The following is a 12,532-nucleotide window of genomic DNA, read 5'->3' on the forward strand; positions in this document are numbered from 1 at the left end:
TTAAAAGTCTTTTCTTATCTTATAATATACAGACCTTACTCCAAAGATGATTACGTCCTACGCGTCATGCATTCACTCAGGCATATTAACCAATGACTTAAATTCTGCCAACTCACTGGTTTTCCTGGCTAGCTCAGGCAACCCATTCCATGCTCTAATAGCACTAGGGAAGAAGGAGTATTTGTACAAATTTGTCCTAGCATATGGGATGAGGAATGTGCCTTTATCTTTGTGTCTGCAATTGACTAACAACGTAGGGTGTAATTATGTTCTATTTTGAAGGAACGTAAAAATTATATAGGTAAGTTAAGATGCTATTTGTGCAAATCTGTCTTTCTATCTCATAATGTCAAGCATTTCCACAATCTCTCATGTTCTCATTAACACCACTGCACTAAGTGATCGAGTACAGACCTATATATCTATATATATATAGGTCTGTGTGATTGTGCTTTGACAACATCACCCAAGTTTCGTCAGCATCAATTCTTTATATCAAAGCTGTTGATGGTGCGCAAAGGTGCTCTCGTCCAAGATAATAAAGCATTGTTTTTGCGCCATGAAGCTAATGGTAGTTGTTTATGTTTATTGACGACTTTGAACCTAGGTCTAAATTAACACGGTGGCAGCCGTATATTAACGAGCAGAGGTAAAAATTAGTAAGTAGATAAGATTTGATGCTTGCATTAATTAATAAACAATTACAGGGATACGGCTTTCAATGGTCGCTAGAAATTTCCTTCCTATACCCGAGCCGCTCGAGGTAGAAATTAACATGGCCGAGTATTTGCAAAAGTTTCACCGGAGCTGGCGAAAGTATGAGTTGAAACCCACGCGTGCAGCTTAAAATAACTTATTGATATGTGCTTGATAAAAAAAAGTATGGTGTAATCAGTGGCGTAGCTAGGGTGGGTGGGGGATCAAAATTTGAAAGTCCACCCAGGCCTCCACTTGAAGGGCCCCCTAAACGAATGTCTGAGAAATGTTTCTTATATTAAATATTACACCACTGCCAAGTAGTCTTGCTATTCAGATTGTTACATAAGTCGGTGACTCTGTTGTATGTATTCCACACAGATTAATTCATTCCATGTGGGGTTACTCTTTGGGAGGAACCTCAGTTCTTTATTATTAAGTTATAGGCCTAGATTTATTAAGTACATGTCATGTCATGATGTCGAATGTCAAAATGCAAGGGTCCCCTTAAGAAATCAAGCCCCCAACCCACTGGGTGTAATTAAACGTTTCTCAAACTGTTGGGCAGGGTGTAGACTTGATAAAGCCAAAACTATTTGAGATATAGGCCTAAGCGGTCTTTTATAGTCAACATAAGACATTTTTTTTTTTTTGCTTTTTTTTCAAAATGATTAAAGATATCCCTGGATCAATTTTACGGGGTCCCCAAGCAAGTGGGGCCCTAAATTGGCATAAACTATAGCTTGTGTTGTCTATAGGTAAATCCAGCATTGCTGTTGGGTGTAATGACAAAGGGCAAAGCCTTTTTTGTTTCAAACCTAAACATTTTTATTGTATTCATAAAGTTATATTAATGAAGTATAAAAGAAGTTACTGCCGAGTTTATAAAAAAAGCTATTTTAAACAAAGCTTATATTGAATGAAATGGCATCCATTCTTTTGAAACAATAATCTTGCCTCAATTAATTATTTAATTTTTTTTTATATCTCTAGAAAAACAATAATATAAACATATGCGTGCGATAGCATATCAGTGGTAAATTTAAGAAAATGGATAATTGTTTTGAATGTTTGTCAAGACTTTAATGAAAATGACCATTAATGCATTGGGGCCGCTGTACATTTAAATTATTTCCCTTCTCTGTTCAGATGCAATACACGCATTTTAAAAGATTTTACAATTTTTCCTTTCATTTTTTCATTTCCTGGGTGACTACACTGTGGACACAGTCGTACAACCGGCTCTGATAATATCCCACTGGCAACTGTTCATTTAGACATGTACTTTTTTAAAAAAATTATTTATATATTTTTTTATAGTATTTTTTTTTTTAGCTTTTTGATTTTGGTGACGTCTGAAATATTATTATTATTAGTTTTTACGGAGGCTACAACTGTTGTAAATCCGGCTCTTATCGTTTCTCAGCAACTGTCAATTTTTTTTTAAAGGTTTGTCATAAAAAAAATGTTTTATTTTTCCCCCCTTATAGGTGACGCCACTGACTGTGAAAATGTCTTTGTCAAGAGGCAGGACTAGTTCTATATTTGGACCTGTCATTCTCAAAGTGATTCATTTGCTGTCTTTCCACCTAAATTATGGGTTGTTTCCCTTGCTATGAATAATGTCCTCATGCATACGTTGGGTCCTACATACGATGAAGTTTAATTAACTAGCCGCATATACTATTCGCAAAGTTATTTTCTTATGAAATAGGCCTAATTGATTTAGATATGGTGACAATGGTGTTGTTTCGGAATCTCTTCCAGAATATCGCCTAGGATTATGGGATTAAAATTGGACAATTGGTATGAAAGCTATTATTTAAGGTAGGCTTACAGTTACTTAAACTTTGATCTGTATTATTATGTTTGAGCTCGCTCTATGATAATCAAATAGGTTTACATGTAGACCCTAATTTGAATGACTGAGATGATCGCCAAAGACTATTATATTTTGAATATTTAATTACAACAAACGCTTTATAACACACCGCTATGCTTAGGGTGTAATTATCTTCTTTGAAGGAACTTCTGTAATGCATAGGTAAGATAAGATAATACGCTTATGACCGGATTTAAGAATAAGTAAGACTGAACGGCGCCAGGGGCTTCTCTCTTAAAGGGGGCCTCTACATTTCAAATACAGACCTTTATTATTTTAACAAAATACTCATGTTAAATATAAGAACACAAAGGAAACGGGAATAAATCTAGGCCTACTCTATTTTTCCCCACAAATTTGACATGGTTATAGATCTATCTTTATTAATTTAGTACATTTAAAAAACAATTAGACCTTGAAGTACGTATAGGGGCCTCAACCAAAATCCTTATTGGGCCTCGACTAATTAAAATCCGACACTTAGTACGCCTATGTACTTACTTTTAAATGCAACTATAAAAAAATAGAGTAACCTAGCCTAATTAAGCTAATTAGATGACCTACTTCGGCTTGCTTCACTACTTGACCACTGTACGTAGTACGTAGACTAATTATCTTATTTTTTGAAGGGACGTCATTAGTTCAATAGATAAAATACTTCCACACAGAGTTTTAGAGCAATTTTCATGTCGCCTTGCTAGCCTAGGGACACTTCAGTTTTCTTTTTGGTTTCGGTCATTAGGCAACTATCTCCCCCCCCCCCCTTTTAAGATTTACCATTATTTTTAAATTGTGATGATATTATTCATTTCTGAAGAGGCGTCTGGAAATAATAAGACGTATCCATGTGTGCGGTACAGTACTTAGGGGAAGGACGAGCGCTAAAATGGATATAAAAACACTACATAACATACATATTCAAGTCTCATCGTATCTCAAGGCTCCTACGTTAAAAGAACGCTTTATGTTGCTGTAACGTTAGACGTCTGCGTGCTGTAGTCTTGCTACTGGGTTCGTGTGTTCTTAAGTTCTTGAGTTGTGCCTATTAAGTTGTGCTACACATTCAGTACGTGACTAGCATAATTAGTATACACTGACCTGAGCCCGACCTCAGCAGACGAGATAATATTTATTTACTGAAAATAGTACCGGTACACGATCAAGTGCTGCTGCTTCTTCAAGCGTCCAGCTACAAGTCACTGGTTAGATAAGTCACTGGTTAGATAAGTCACTGGTTAGATAAGTCACTGGTTAGATAAGTCACTGGTTAGATAAGTCATTACGTCCAAGATGGTTAAACACAATCCAATATAACAAAGTACAATCACGTCCGCAACACAGCGGGTAGAAAATAAAAATCCCCTAGAATATCTGAATTTCACACCAAGTACAATTGCAATCCTAAATCACGTACGCAACACAGCGGGTAGAAAATAAAAGTCCCCTAGAATATCTGAATTTCACACCAAGTACAATTGCAATCCTAAATCACGTCCGCAACACAGCGGGTAGAAAATAAAAGTCCCCTAGAATATCTGAATTTCACACCAAGTACAATTGCAATCCTAAATCACGTACGCAACACAGCGGGTAGAAAATAAAAGTCCCCTAGAATATCTGAATTTCACACCAAGTACAATTGCAATCCTAAATCACGTCCGCAACACAGCGGGTAGAAAATAAAAGTCCCCTAGAATATCTGAATTTCACACCAAGTACAATTGCAATCCTAAATCACGTCCGCAACACAGCGGGTAGAAAATAAAAGTCCCCTAGAATATCTGAATTTCACACCAAGTACAATTGCAATCCTAAATCACGTCCGCAACACAGCGGGTAGAAAATAAAAGTCCCCTAGAATATCTGAATTTCACACCAAGTACAATTGCAATCCTAAATCACGTCCGCAACACAGCGGGTAGAAAATAAAAGTCCCCTAGAATATCTGAATTTCACACCAAGTACAATTGCAATCCTAAATCACGTACGCAACACAGCGGGTAGAAAATAAAAGTCCCCTAGAATATCTGAATTTCACACCAAGTACAATTGCAATCCTAAATCACGTACGCAACACAGCGGGTAGAAAATAAAAGTCCCCTAGAATATCTGAATTTCACACCAAGTACAATTGCAATCCTAAATCACGTCCGCAACACAGCGGGTAGAAAATAAAAGTCCCCTAGAATATCTGAATTTCACACCAAGTACAATTGCAATCCTAAATCACGTACGCAAAACAGCGGGTAGAAAATAAAAGTCCCCTAGAATATCTGAATTTCACACCAAGTACAATTGCAATCCTAAATCACGTCCGCAACACAGCGGGTAGAAAATAAAAGTCCCCTAGAATATCTGAATTTCACACCAAGTACAATTGCAATCCTAAATCACGTACGCAACACAGCGGGTAGAAAATAAAAGTCCCCTAGAATATCTGAATTTCACACCAAGTACAATTGCAATCCTAAATCACGTACGCAACACAGCGGGTAGAAAATAAAAGTCCCCTAGAATATCTGAATTTCACACCAAGTACAATTGCAATCCTAAATCACGTACGCAACACAGCGGGTAGAAAATAAAAGTCCCCTAGAATATCTGAATTTCACACCAAGTACAATTGCAATCCTAAATCACGTCCGCAACACAGCGGGTAGAAAATAAAAGTCCCCTAGAATATCTGAATTTCACACCAAGTACAATTGCAATCCTAAATCACGTCCGCAACACAGCGGGTAGAAAATAAAAGTCCCCTAGAATATCTGAATTTCACACCAAGTACAATTGCAATCCTAAATCACGTCCGCAACACAGCGGGTAGAAAATAAAAGTCCCCTAGAATATCTGAATTTCACACCAAGTACTATTGCAATCCTAAATCACGTCCGCAACACAGCGGGTAGAAAATAAAAGTCCCCTAGAATATCTGAATTTCACACCAAGTACAATTGCAATCCTAAATCACGTACGCAACACAGCGGGTAGAAAATAAAAGTCCCCTAGAATATCTGAATTTCACACCAAGTACAATTGCAATCCTAAATCACGTACGCAACACAGCGGGTAGAAAATAAAAGTCCCCTAGAATATCTGAATTTCACACCAAGTACAATTGCAATCCTAAATCACGTACGCAACACAGCGGGTAGAAAATAAAAGTCCCCTAGAATATCTGAATTTCACACCAAGTACAATTGCAATCCTAAATCACGTACGCAACACAGCGGGTAGAAAATAAAAGTCCCCTAGAATATCTGAATTTCACACCAAGTACAATTGCAATCCTAAATCACGTACGCAACACAGCGGGTAGAAAATAAAAGTCCCCTAGAATATCTGAATTTCACACCAAGTACAATTGCAATCCTAAATCACGTACGCAACACAGCGGGTAGAAAATAAAAGTCCCCTAGAATATCTGAATTTCACACCAAGTACAATTGCAATCCTAAATCACGTACGCAACACAGCGGGTAGAAAATAAAAGTCCCCTAGAATATCTGAATTTCACACCAAGTACAATTGCAATCCTAAATCACGTCCGCAACACAGCGGGTAGAAAATAAAAGTCCCCTAGAATATCTGAATTTCACACCAAGTACAATTGCAATCCTAAATCACGTCCGCAACACAGCGGGTAGAAAATAAAAGTCCCCTAGAATATCTGAATTTCACACCAAGTACTATTGCAATCCTAAATCACGTCCGCATCACAGCGGGTAACGAAGAGCAAGTTTAATACACGCGTACCCCGCATTTCCATAGGCCTCGCGCGAATTCTAGGTGTAAATTTGTTAAATTAATATCAGATCTAGGTTTGTCTAAAACAGTTTTTAAAACTACAACGGCTGGTAAATTCAATGTTTTATCTATAGTGTTTTCCGTATTTTGCTATAAGTAAAGAGATATGGTAAGACTCTCACATACCATCATCTTCTCTATATGATGTCAAAGAGTAATTTTGTGGTTCTATTCTTTATCTTTGAGTGTTCAAAAGTTTTTCAAATCTGTATATATTTTGTCAGGGTGACATTGCCTCAAATGATCTTCCAGCCTAATTGGTTTCATATCGCCATAAATAAGGCACTTAACAACCGCTTGTTTGACAAGGAAGGAATGAATCCAAATTCTAAAAAATCAACACTGTACAATCTACATTTCTTTTGTTAAAAATGTGTTACATGTAGACAAAATTAAGCTCTTTAAATAATTATTGGAATTTAATACAACAATTTTTCATTTGAATAGCTGGATAAATATCTAAATGATTAACTAAGGTACAAATAATATATTAGTGTATGAAATAATTACATTAATGGGATGTAAAAATTAAAGTCACGACCTGCTTAAATGAAATCTATTATCGAAGACCCCCGTGGACATCTCATAAACCCCCAATTTTTTTTTCACTTTCGTAGACCCCTTGGAAGTCTTCGTAGACCCCTGGGCGTCTAAAAAGACGACTTTGGGAATCACTGGTCTATGGGATAAATGTAAACACTTGCGGTGTCCGGGGCAGTACCCTGTCGCAAAGCTTTTTTCTGCATTGTTAGCTACAGAAGTACATTCTCCTAGCGTCGACAGCGTGATTTCATCACATCATTATCATTATTATTATTATTGAGAAGTCTTCTTCAAAAGAGCTTTTTAAAGTCCAACTTGTTTCTGACGCCTCTACCGACAACCATATTTGATTATAGAGTAACACCTTTAGTAAAATGGCTAAATTTAAAGACAGTTTAGGACAGAAGACTAAAAAGTATAGTAGCAATAATACATAGGCCTACAACACTGAACCATAATTTACAAATAGAAAAACAAAACCTAATAAAATATTCAGAAAGACACAAAGATAGAGGCATATTTCTTATTCCATATGCAAGGACAAATTCGTACAAGTGCTACTTCTTCCCTTAGAGAATGGAATGGGTTGCTTGAATCAGCCAGGAAAAGAAACCCTAACACTCAATGCTTAACATGATTGACAAATGCGAAGGACGTAATTATCAACTCTTTTAAAGTAACGTCTGTAACAGTGGCGTGGCTAGGGTGGGGGAGGAGGGGGGGAGAATTTGAAAATCCCCCGGGCCCCCACTTGAGGGGCGCCCCCAAATGAGTGTTTTTATATTAAAAATTAAATATTACGCAAAATGCAGGGGCCCCCATAGAGTTTAAGCCCCCGGGCCCCCAAACGATGGGAAATTCCTAGCTACACCCCTGGTCTGTAATCTTGAGCTAAGATATGGGTCTACGTGCCATTAGGAAGAAGCAACGTTATCACTCAATGTATTAGTCAATTTTGTTTTAAATATTGGTAGTAATGGTGTTTCATATTTGATCGATACACAGATTATAGAGCCATAACAACAATGCAAATAGACTCAACTTTTTTTTTACCCTTGAAAAAGAAAATCGCTTAAATCCCTTTGTCAGCACGACTTCATTATCTCCCTTTGCAGAACCCCACATCTTTAGAATCACACAATGAAGCAGTTGTTATGCACAGCACAGGTTGGCTTAAGAACAAACGAACAATACAAGCCATATATCATAGTGTGTGCTTCTTCCTCGACCTAACTTATAGGCCCTATTTGAATCGCAAGATAATAGTTTTGTTATTGCTCCCTAGAGTTTTAATAGGGAAAAGAGCTCACTGGTTCGTTTCAAGATCAACGCGTACACACACCGAATGTTATATTCCGCATCTCTTTGCAGAACTGTCTGACAATCTGGCACATCCAGGAAAAACTGAGGGGGCGACCCGCGGCGGGTTGGTGGTTGGGGGGTGGGTGGGTAAGGATGAGTTTTGCGTTAAATTTTTTTTTAGCTTTTGCGAAATGCGCACAACGAAACTTGAAAAGAATCATCCAATGTGTAATCTTTTTTACACAGCTTATATTAACTCACTCTGTCTGTCCGTCTGTCTGTCTGGTAAAAAGTTTGTACATGTTATTTCCCCTCTCATTAAAAAAAAAAGAATTTATCTATTTCTTGTTTGTTCTTTACTTAGACTTCTCCCAGACTTAAGGTTGAGACATCGGGCCCTCAGGGGCTACCTTTAGAGGTACCGGTTTCTAAGTATTTTTTAAATTTTTCGCTAAGTAATTTTAAAGCTTTACTGTATGTAATTTATATCATAATTAAATTAAATGACTTAGGAAGTGTTGAAAGAAATAGTCCATATTATTATGTTTATGTTTATATAATTATTAATACATGCTATAATCACAGTCTCTTTTCTTAATAATCATATCCTATTCATAATAGACAAAGCCAATTACGGTCGTCAACAAATGTGTAAATTAAATAAAAATAAAGATTACTTTTAAGAATTGTATTTAATGTTATGATTAAATAATGTAAAAGTAGTAGCGCGAGGGAAAAACTGGCATTGATATCCCCTCATCACGTGATAGTTGAGTTTAAGAGGCAAAGAGAATAAGAGACAGTGGATTAAAAAACACAAGCCATGAAATTTAACTCTGACGTATTCATGACCTGAACTTATTTGTGAACTGAACTGTGAACTGAATTTATTCGTGACCTGAACTTATTCGTGACCTGAACTTATTCGTGAACTGAACTTATTCGTGACCTGAACTTATTTGTGAACCGAACTTATTCGTGACCTGAACTTATTTGTGAACCGAACTTATTCGTGACCTGAACTTATTCGTGACCTGAACTTATTCGTGACCTGAACTTATTCGTGACCTGAACTTATTTGTGAACCGAACTTATTCGTGACCAGGGGCGGACTGGCTATATGGGCATTCCGGCAAATGCCCGGTGGGCCGGTACCCGATTGGGCCGGAAGGGCCACCGAAAGGGCCCCATGAATGACAGTAAATTGTTTCATGATTTATATTATTCACTTTGAGCGTCATGATGAAACAAAAATACGTTTGACACTTTTCAAGTCTAATACGAATCTAAAAGCATTGCCGTAAATATCCTTCATCCGTCTACAGTGCTTCGAGTAGACGTCACTAAGCGATAAACAAGAAAACTAAGGCATTTATTTTCTTATAGACATCAACGTTAGTGTGAATCTATAAAGGGATCAACAACAAAGTTCCAAGTCCTATAGAGGACATGTCCATTCACATACGAATTATTTTGTTTGTTTGATGGAGTTGGCCCCACTACGAGTCCTTCACAAATCACAATTATTATCATGAATAGTGTTGAAATGTGTGATTTGGAATCAAAATGCCAAAGAATCTAAAAAGAACAGCCTTTACTTTGTCAACTAAAGTCAGGTACCCGTTAAGGTCGGGTGGACCCTGGGGAGCCCTTAAAAATCCCGAAATTCAATATCCTAGTCTTCACCGAGATTCGAACCCAGGACCCCAGGTTCGGAAGCGCTTAACCACTCAGCCACTGCGCCCTCATGACCTTGTGGGATGGACAGTTAAAATAATGGAGGATGAAGAGTTTTAATTGAAGTTCATATGTCTGAGAAAATGGCGAGGAGTGAAAGTGAATCCTAAACAATGTCTTCGTTAATGGGGGATCTTCAGCTGTCTTGAATGTGAAGGCTAATATATATGGTAGCAAGAACTTTTCACATTAAGAGATTCCCCATCGTGACTTGAACTTATTTGTGAACTGAACTTATTCCTGACCTAAACTTATTCCTGACCTGAACTTATTCGTGACCTTATTCGTGACCTGAACTTATTCGTGACCTTATTCGTGACCTGAACTTATTCGTGACCTTATTCGTGACCTGAACTTATTCGTGACCTGAACTTATTCGTGTCCTGAACGTATTCGTGTCCTGAACGTATTCGTGATCTGAACTTATTCCTGACCTAAATTTATTCGTGACCTGAACTTATTCGTGACCTTATTCGTGACCTGAACTTATTCGTGACCTGAACTTATTCGTGACCTGAACTTATTCGTTCGTGACCTGAACTTATTTGGCTTTTAAAAAAGAAGATGGGGCACCACAAAAAATGTTGTGTTCATAGTAGATGAGATTGTCCTTAATTTTCTTAGAAGATGAGATTGTCCTTAATTTTCTTAGAAGATGAGATTGTCCTTAATTTTTTTAGAAGATGAGATTGTCCTTAATTTTCTTAGAAGATGAGATTGTCCTTAATTTTCTTAGAAGATGAGATTGTCCTTAATTTTCTTAGAAGATGAGATTGTCCTTCGTGTTCATAAAAATGTGATTGCTTTTAGTCTTCGACCACGATTGAGAGCTACGTTATCATTAGATCCGCTGGTTTTTGTTTGGTTTTTACAACCCTCGCCAAATGGAGCCTAGATCAATAAATGCAAAGGAGACTCGATCGTTAATCAGAACAAAAACTAAAGCATGTTTAAACGTTTGGATGTAATGGCTACATGGTAATGTAGCTTCAGATAGCCAACCAAACAACGTGTAGGCATATGGATTTATTTGTTCCTTAAAGTGGAATAAATCTCGAGTTCACGCTTCCATATTAACATATTCACAGACTTTTTATCTCAATGTAGACATATATATATATATTTATATATAGCCTATATTGCCCTATATATATAGCCTATATTGCCCTATATATATATAGCCTATATTGCCCTATATATATAGCCTATTTTACCATCACAAAAGAGATACAAGACACCGATAGCAAAGACAAACAGACACAAACACTCTTTTGTTCCCCTGGCAATCAGATCATTAAATAAGAACAATCTGGTATAAACTTTGTCACATGTAAATTATGAGTGAGTCTGGTGTGAATGTACACTTTGGTTTCTTATAGTTATAATGTTTTTTGTTTGGTGTAATGCACAAATTGTAAGACAAATTTCCTTACGGATAATAAAGATTATTATTATTATTATTATTAAAAGAGCGAGTATTCATTCTTTGGCGAAGCCAGGGTCGAGTTTCGTTAAAGGGAAACAAAATTCATCTTAGTCCCTTTATCAGTTTCCACTGAGGAATTTTCTGGTGATGTGGCAGGTCTGCCGAAGTAGGTTCCCATATTTTCTTTGTTTTTCTATCTCAGTTTTTCTTAAATTATGAGACAGTGGTACGGCGATGTCGATAATGGTAGCGTTTTTTTCTTTTTTATCAACGAACAGCAGATCAGGGAGATAAAAATCTACAGTTTTGTCGGTCAAAACAGGCTTACCCAGCAGATGTTTAGTATTATATTATTTTTATGGCTTTTCTTTTACTTTTTTTTTTAAAAGCAAGACAATAAATGAGTAATCATTTGGGTTATTGTGTGTGAATTAGGGTTATACTGTTATGCAGTGGCGTCACTAGGGTGTCACCCCCGCCCCCCACCCATTTAAAAAATCCTTTTTTTTTTCGTTGGTTTATTGCGCTGTAATACATATACTTTTTAATTACCTACGCTACTTGATTGTTCAACAAAAAACTATAAAATAAGTGTTTATTAAATTTTAAAATTCAGTTGTCTATTACCATTTATCTACAGTTCACTGGGCTTATGTAGTCATGTGAAACTGCACGCATCTTTAATCTTTTATATCAAAGGCATTGCCATTAATCTATAGTTTGATTTTGCAACAAATGCAACTATAAGTAAATTACACAGTTTTGTTTTTCTTCTGGAATTCAAACTTGTAAACGTATCATTAACTTCAAGTTAATGTCTGTAACGATCTCATTAAAAAAAAAAAAAAATTCCGCTTTGCGAACGTGTTGTTTTGTTCCTTTGTCTCAAAAAAATTCTTAATTTTAATTTAAAAAATCCTTTGTCACATGAGACGCCATAGATAAGCAGATGGTAAAAAACGGTTGAAGGCTTTGTTAAATGATTTAGCGATATTTTTTAAGGTCTCAGTGGCATATGAATCAAGCAATGTCAACTTTTATTTTCTTCAAGAATAACTTTTGAAAAATAACTTTTTGTTACCTTTAGATCCCTTCTCAGTCATGGTATTTCTGTTTGAATGTCGCCTTTTGAAAAATCATCA

At 36.6% G+C, this 12,532-nt stretch overlaps 1 protein-coding gene across 5 annotated transcripts in view; it reads left to right on the top strand.

The window, feature by feature from the left end:
* The first annotated feature begins 2,187 nt into the window (after positions 1-2,187).
* LOC106063264 (NXPE family member 3-like) overlaps positions 2,188-12,532 on the top strand; it is a 62,049-nt gene continuing 51,704 nt past the window's right edge. The window contains exons 1-2 of one of the 5 annotated variants that reach the window (XM_056016864.1): positions 2,192-2,523; positions 8,592-8,645. Coding sequence is in view for 2 of the 5 variants with exons in the window: in XM_056016862.1 (XP_055872837.1) it covers positions 2,480-2,523 (44 nt within the window). In the remaining 3 variants the exon portion in view is untranslated. Of the gene's footprint in view, positions 2,524-8,591; positions 8,646-12,532 lie in introns of all 5 variants that reach the window. The other 4 variants (XM_056016862.1, XM_056016861.1, XM_056016865.1 and 1 more) reach the window with 4 other exon arrangements.

The sequence above is a fragment of the Biomphalaria glabrata genome, chromosome 18 (assembly GCF_947242115.1).
Source record: "Biomphalaria glabrata chromosome 18, xgBioGlab47.1, whole genome shotgun sequence".
Lineage (NCBI taxonomy): Eukaryota > Metazoa > Mollusca > Gastropoda > Planorbidae > Biomphalaria > Biomphalaria glabrata.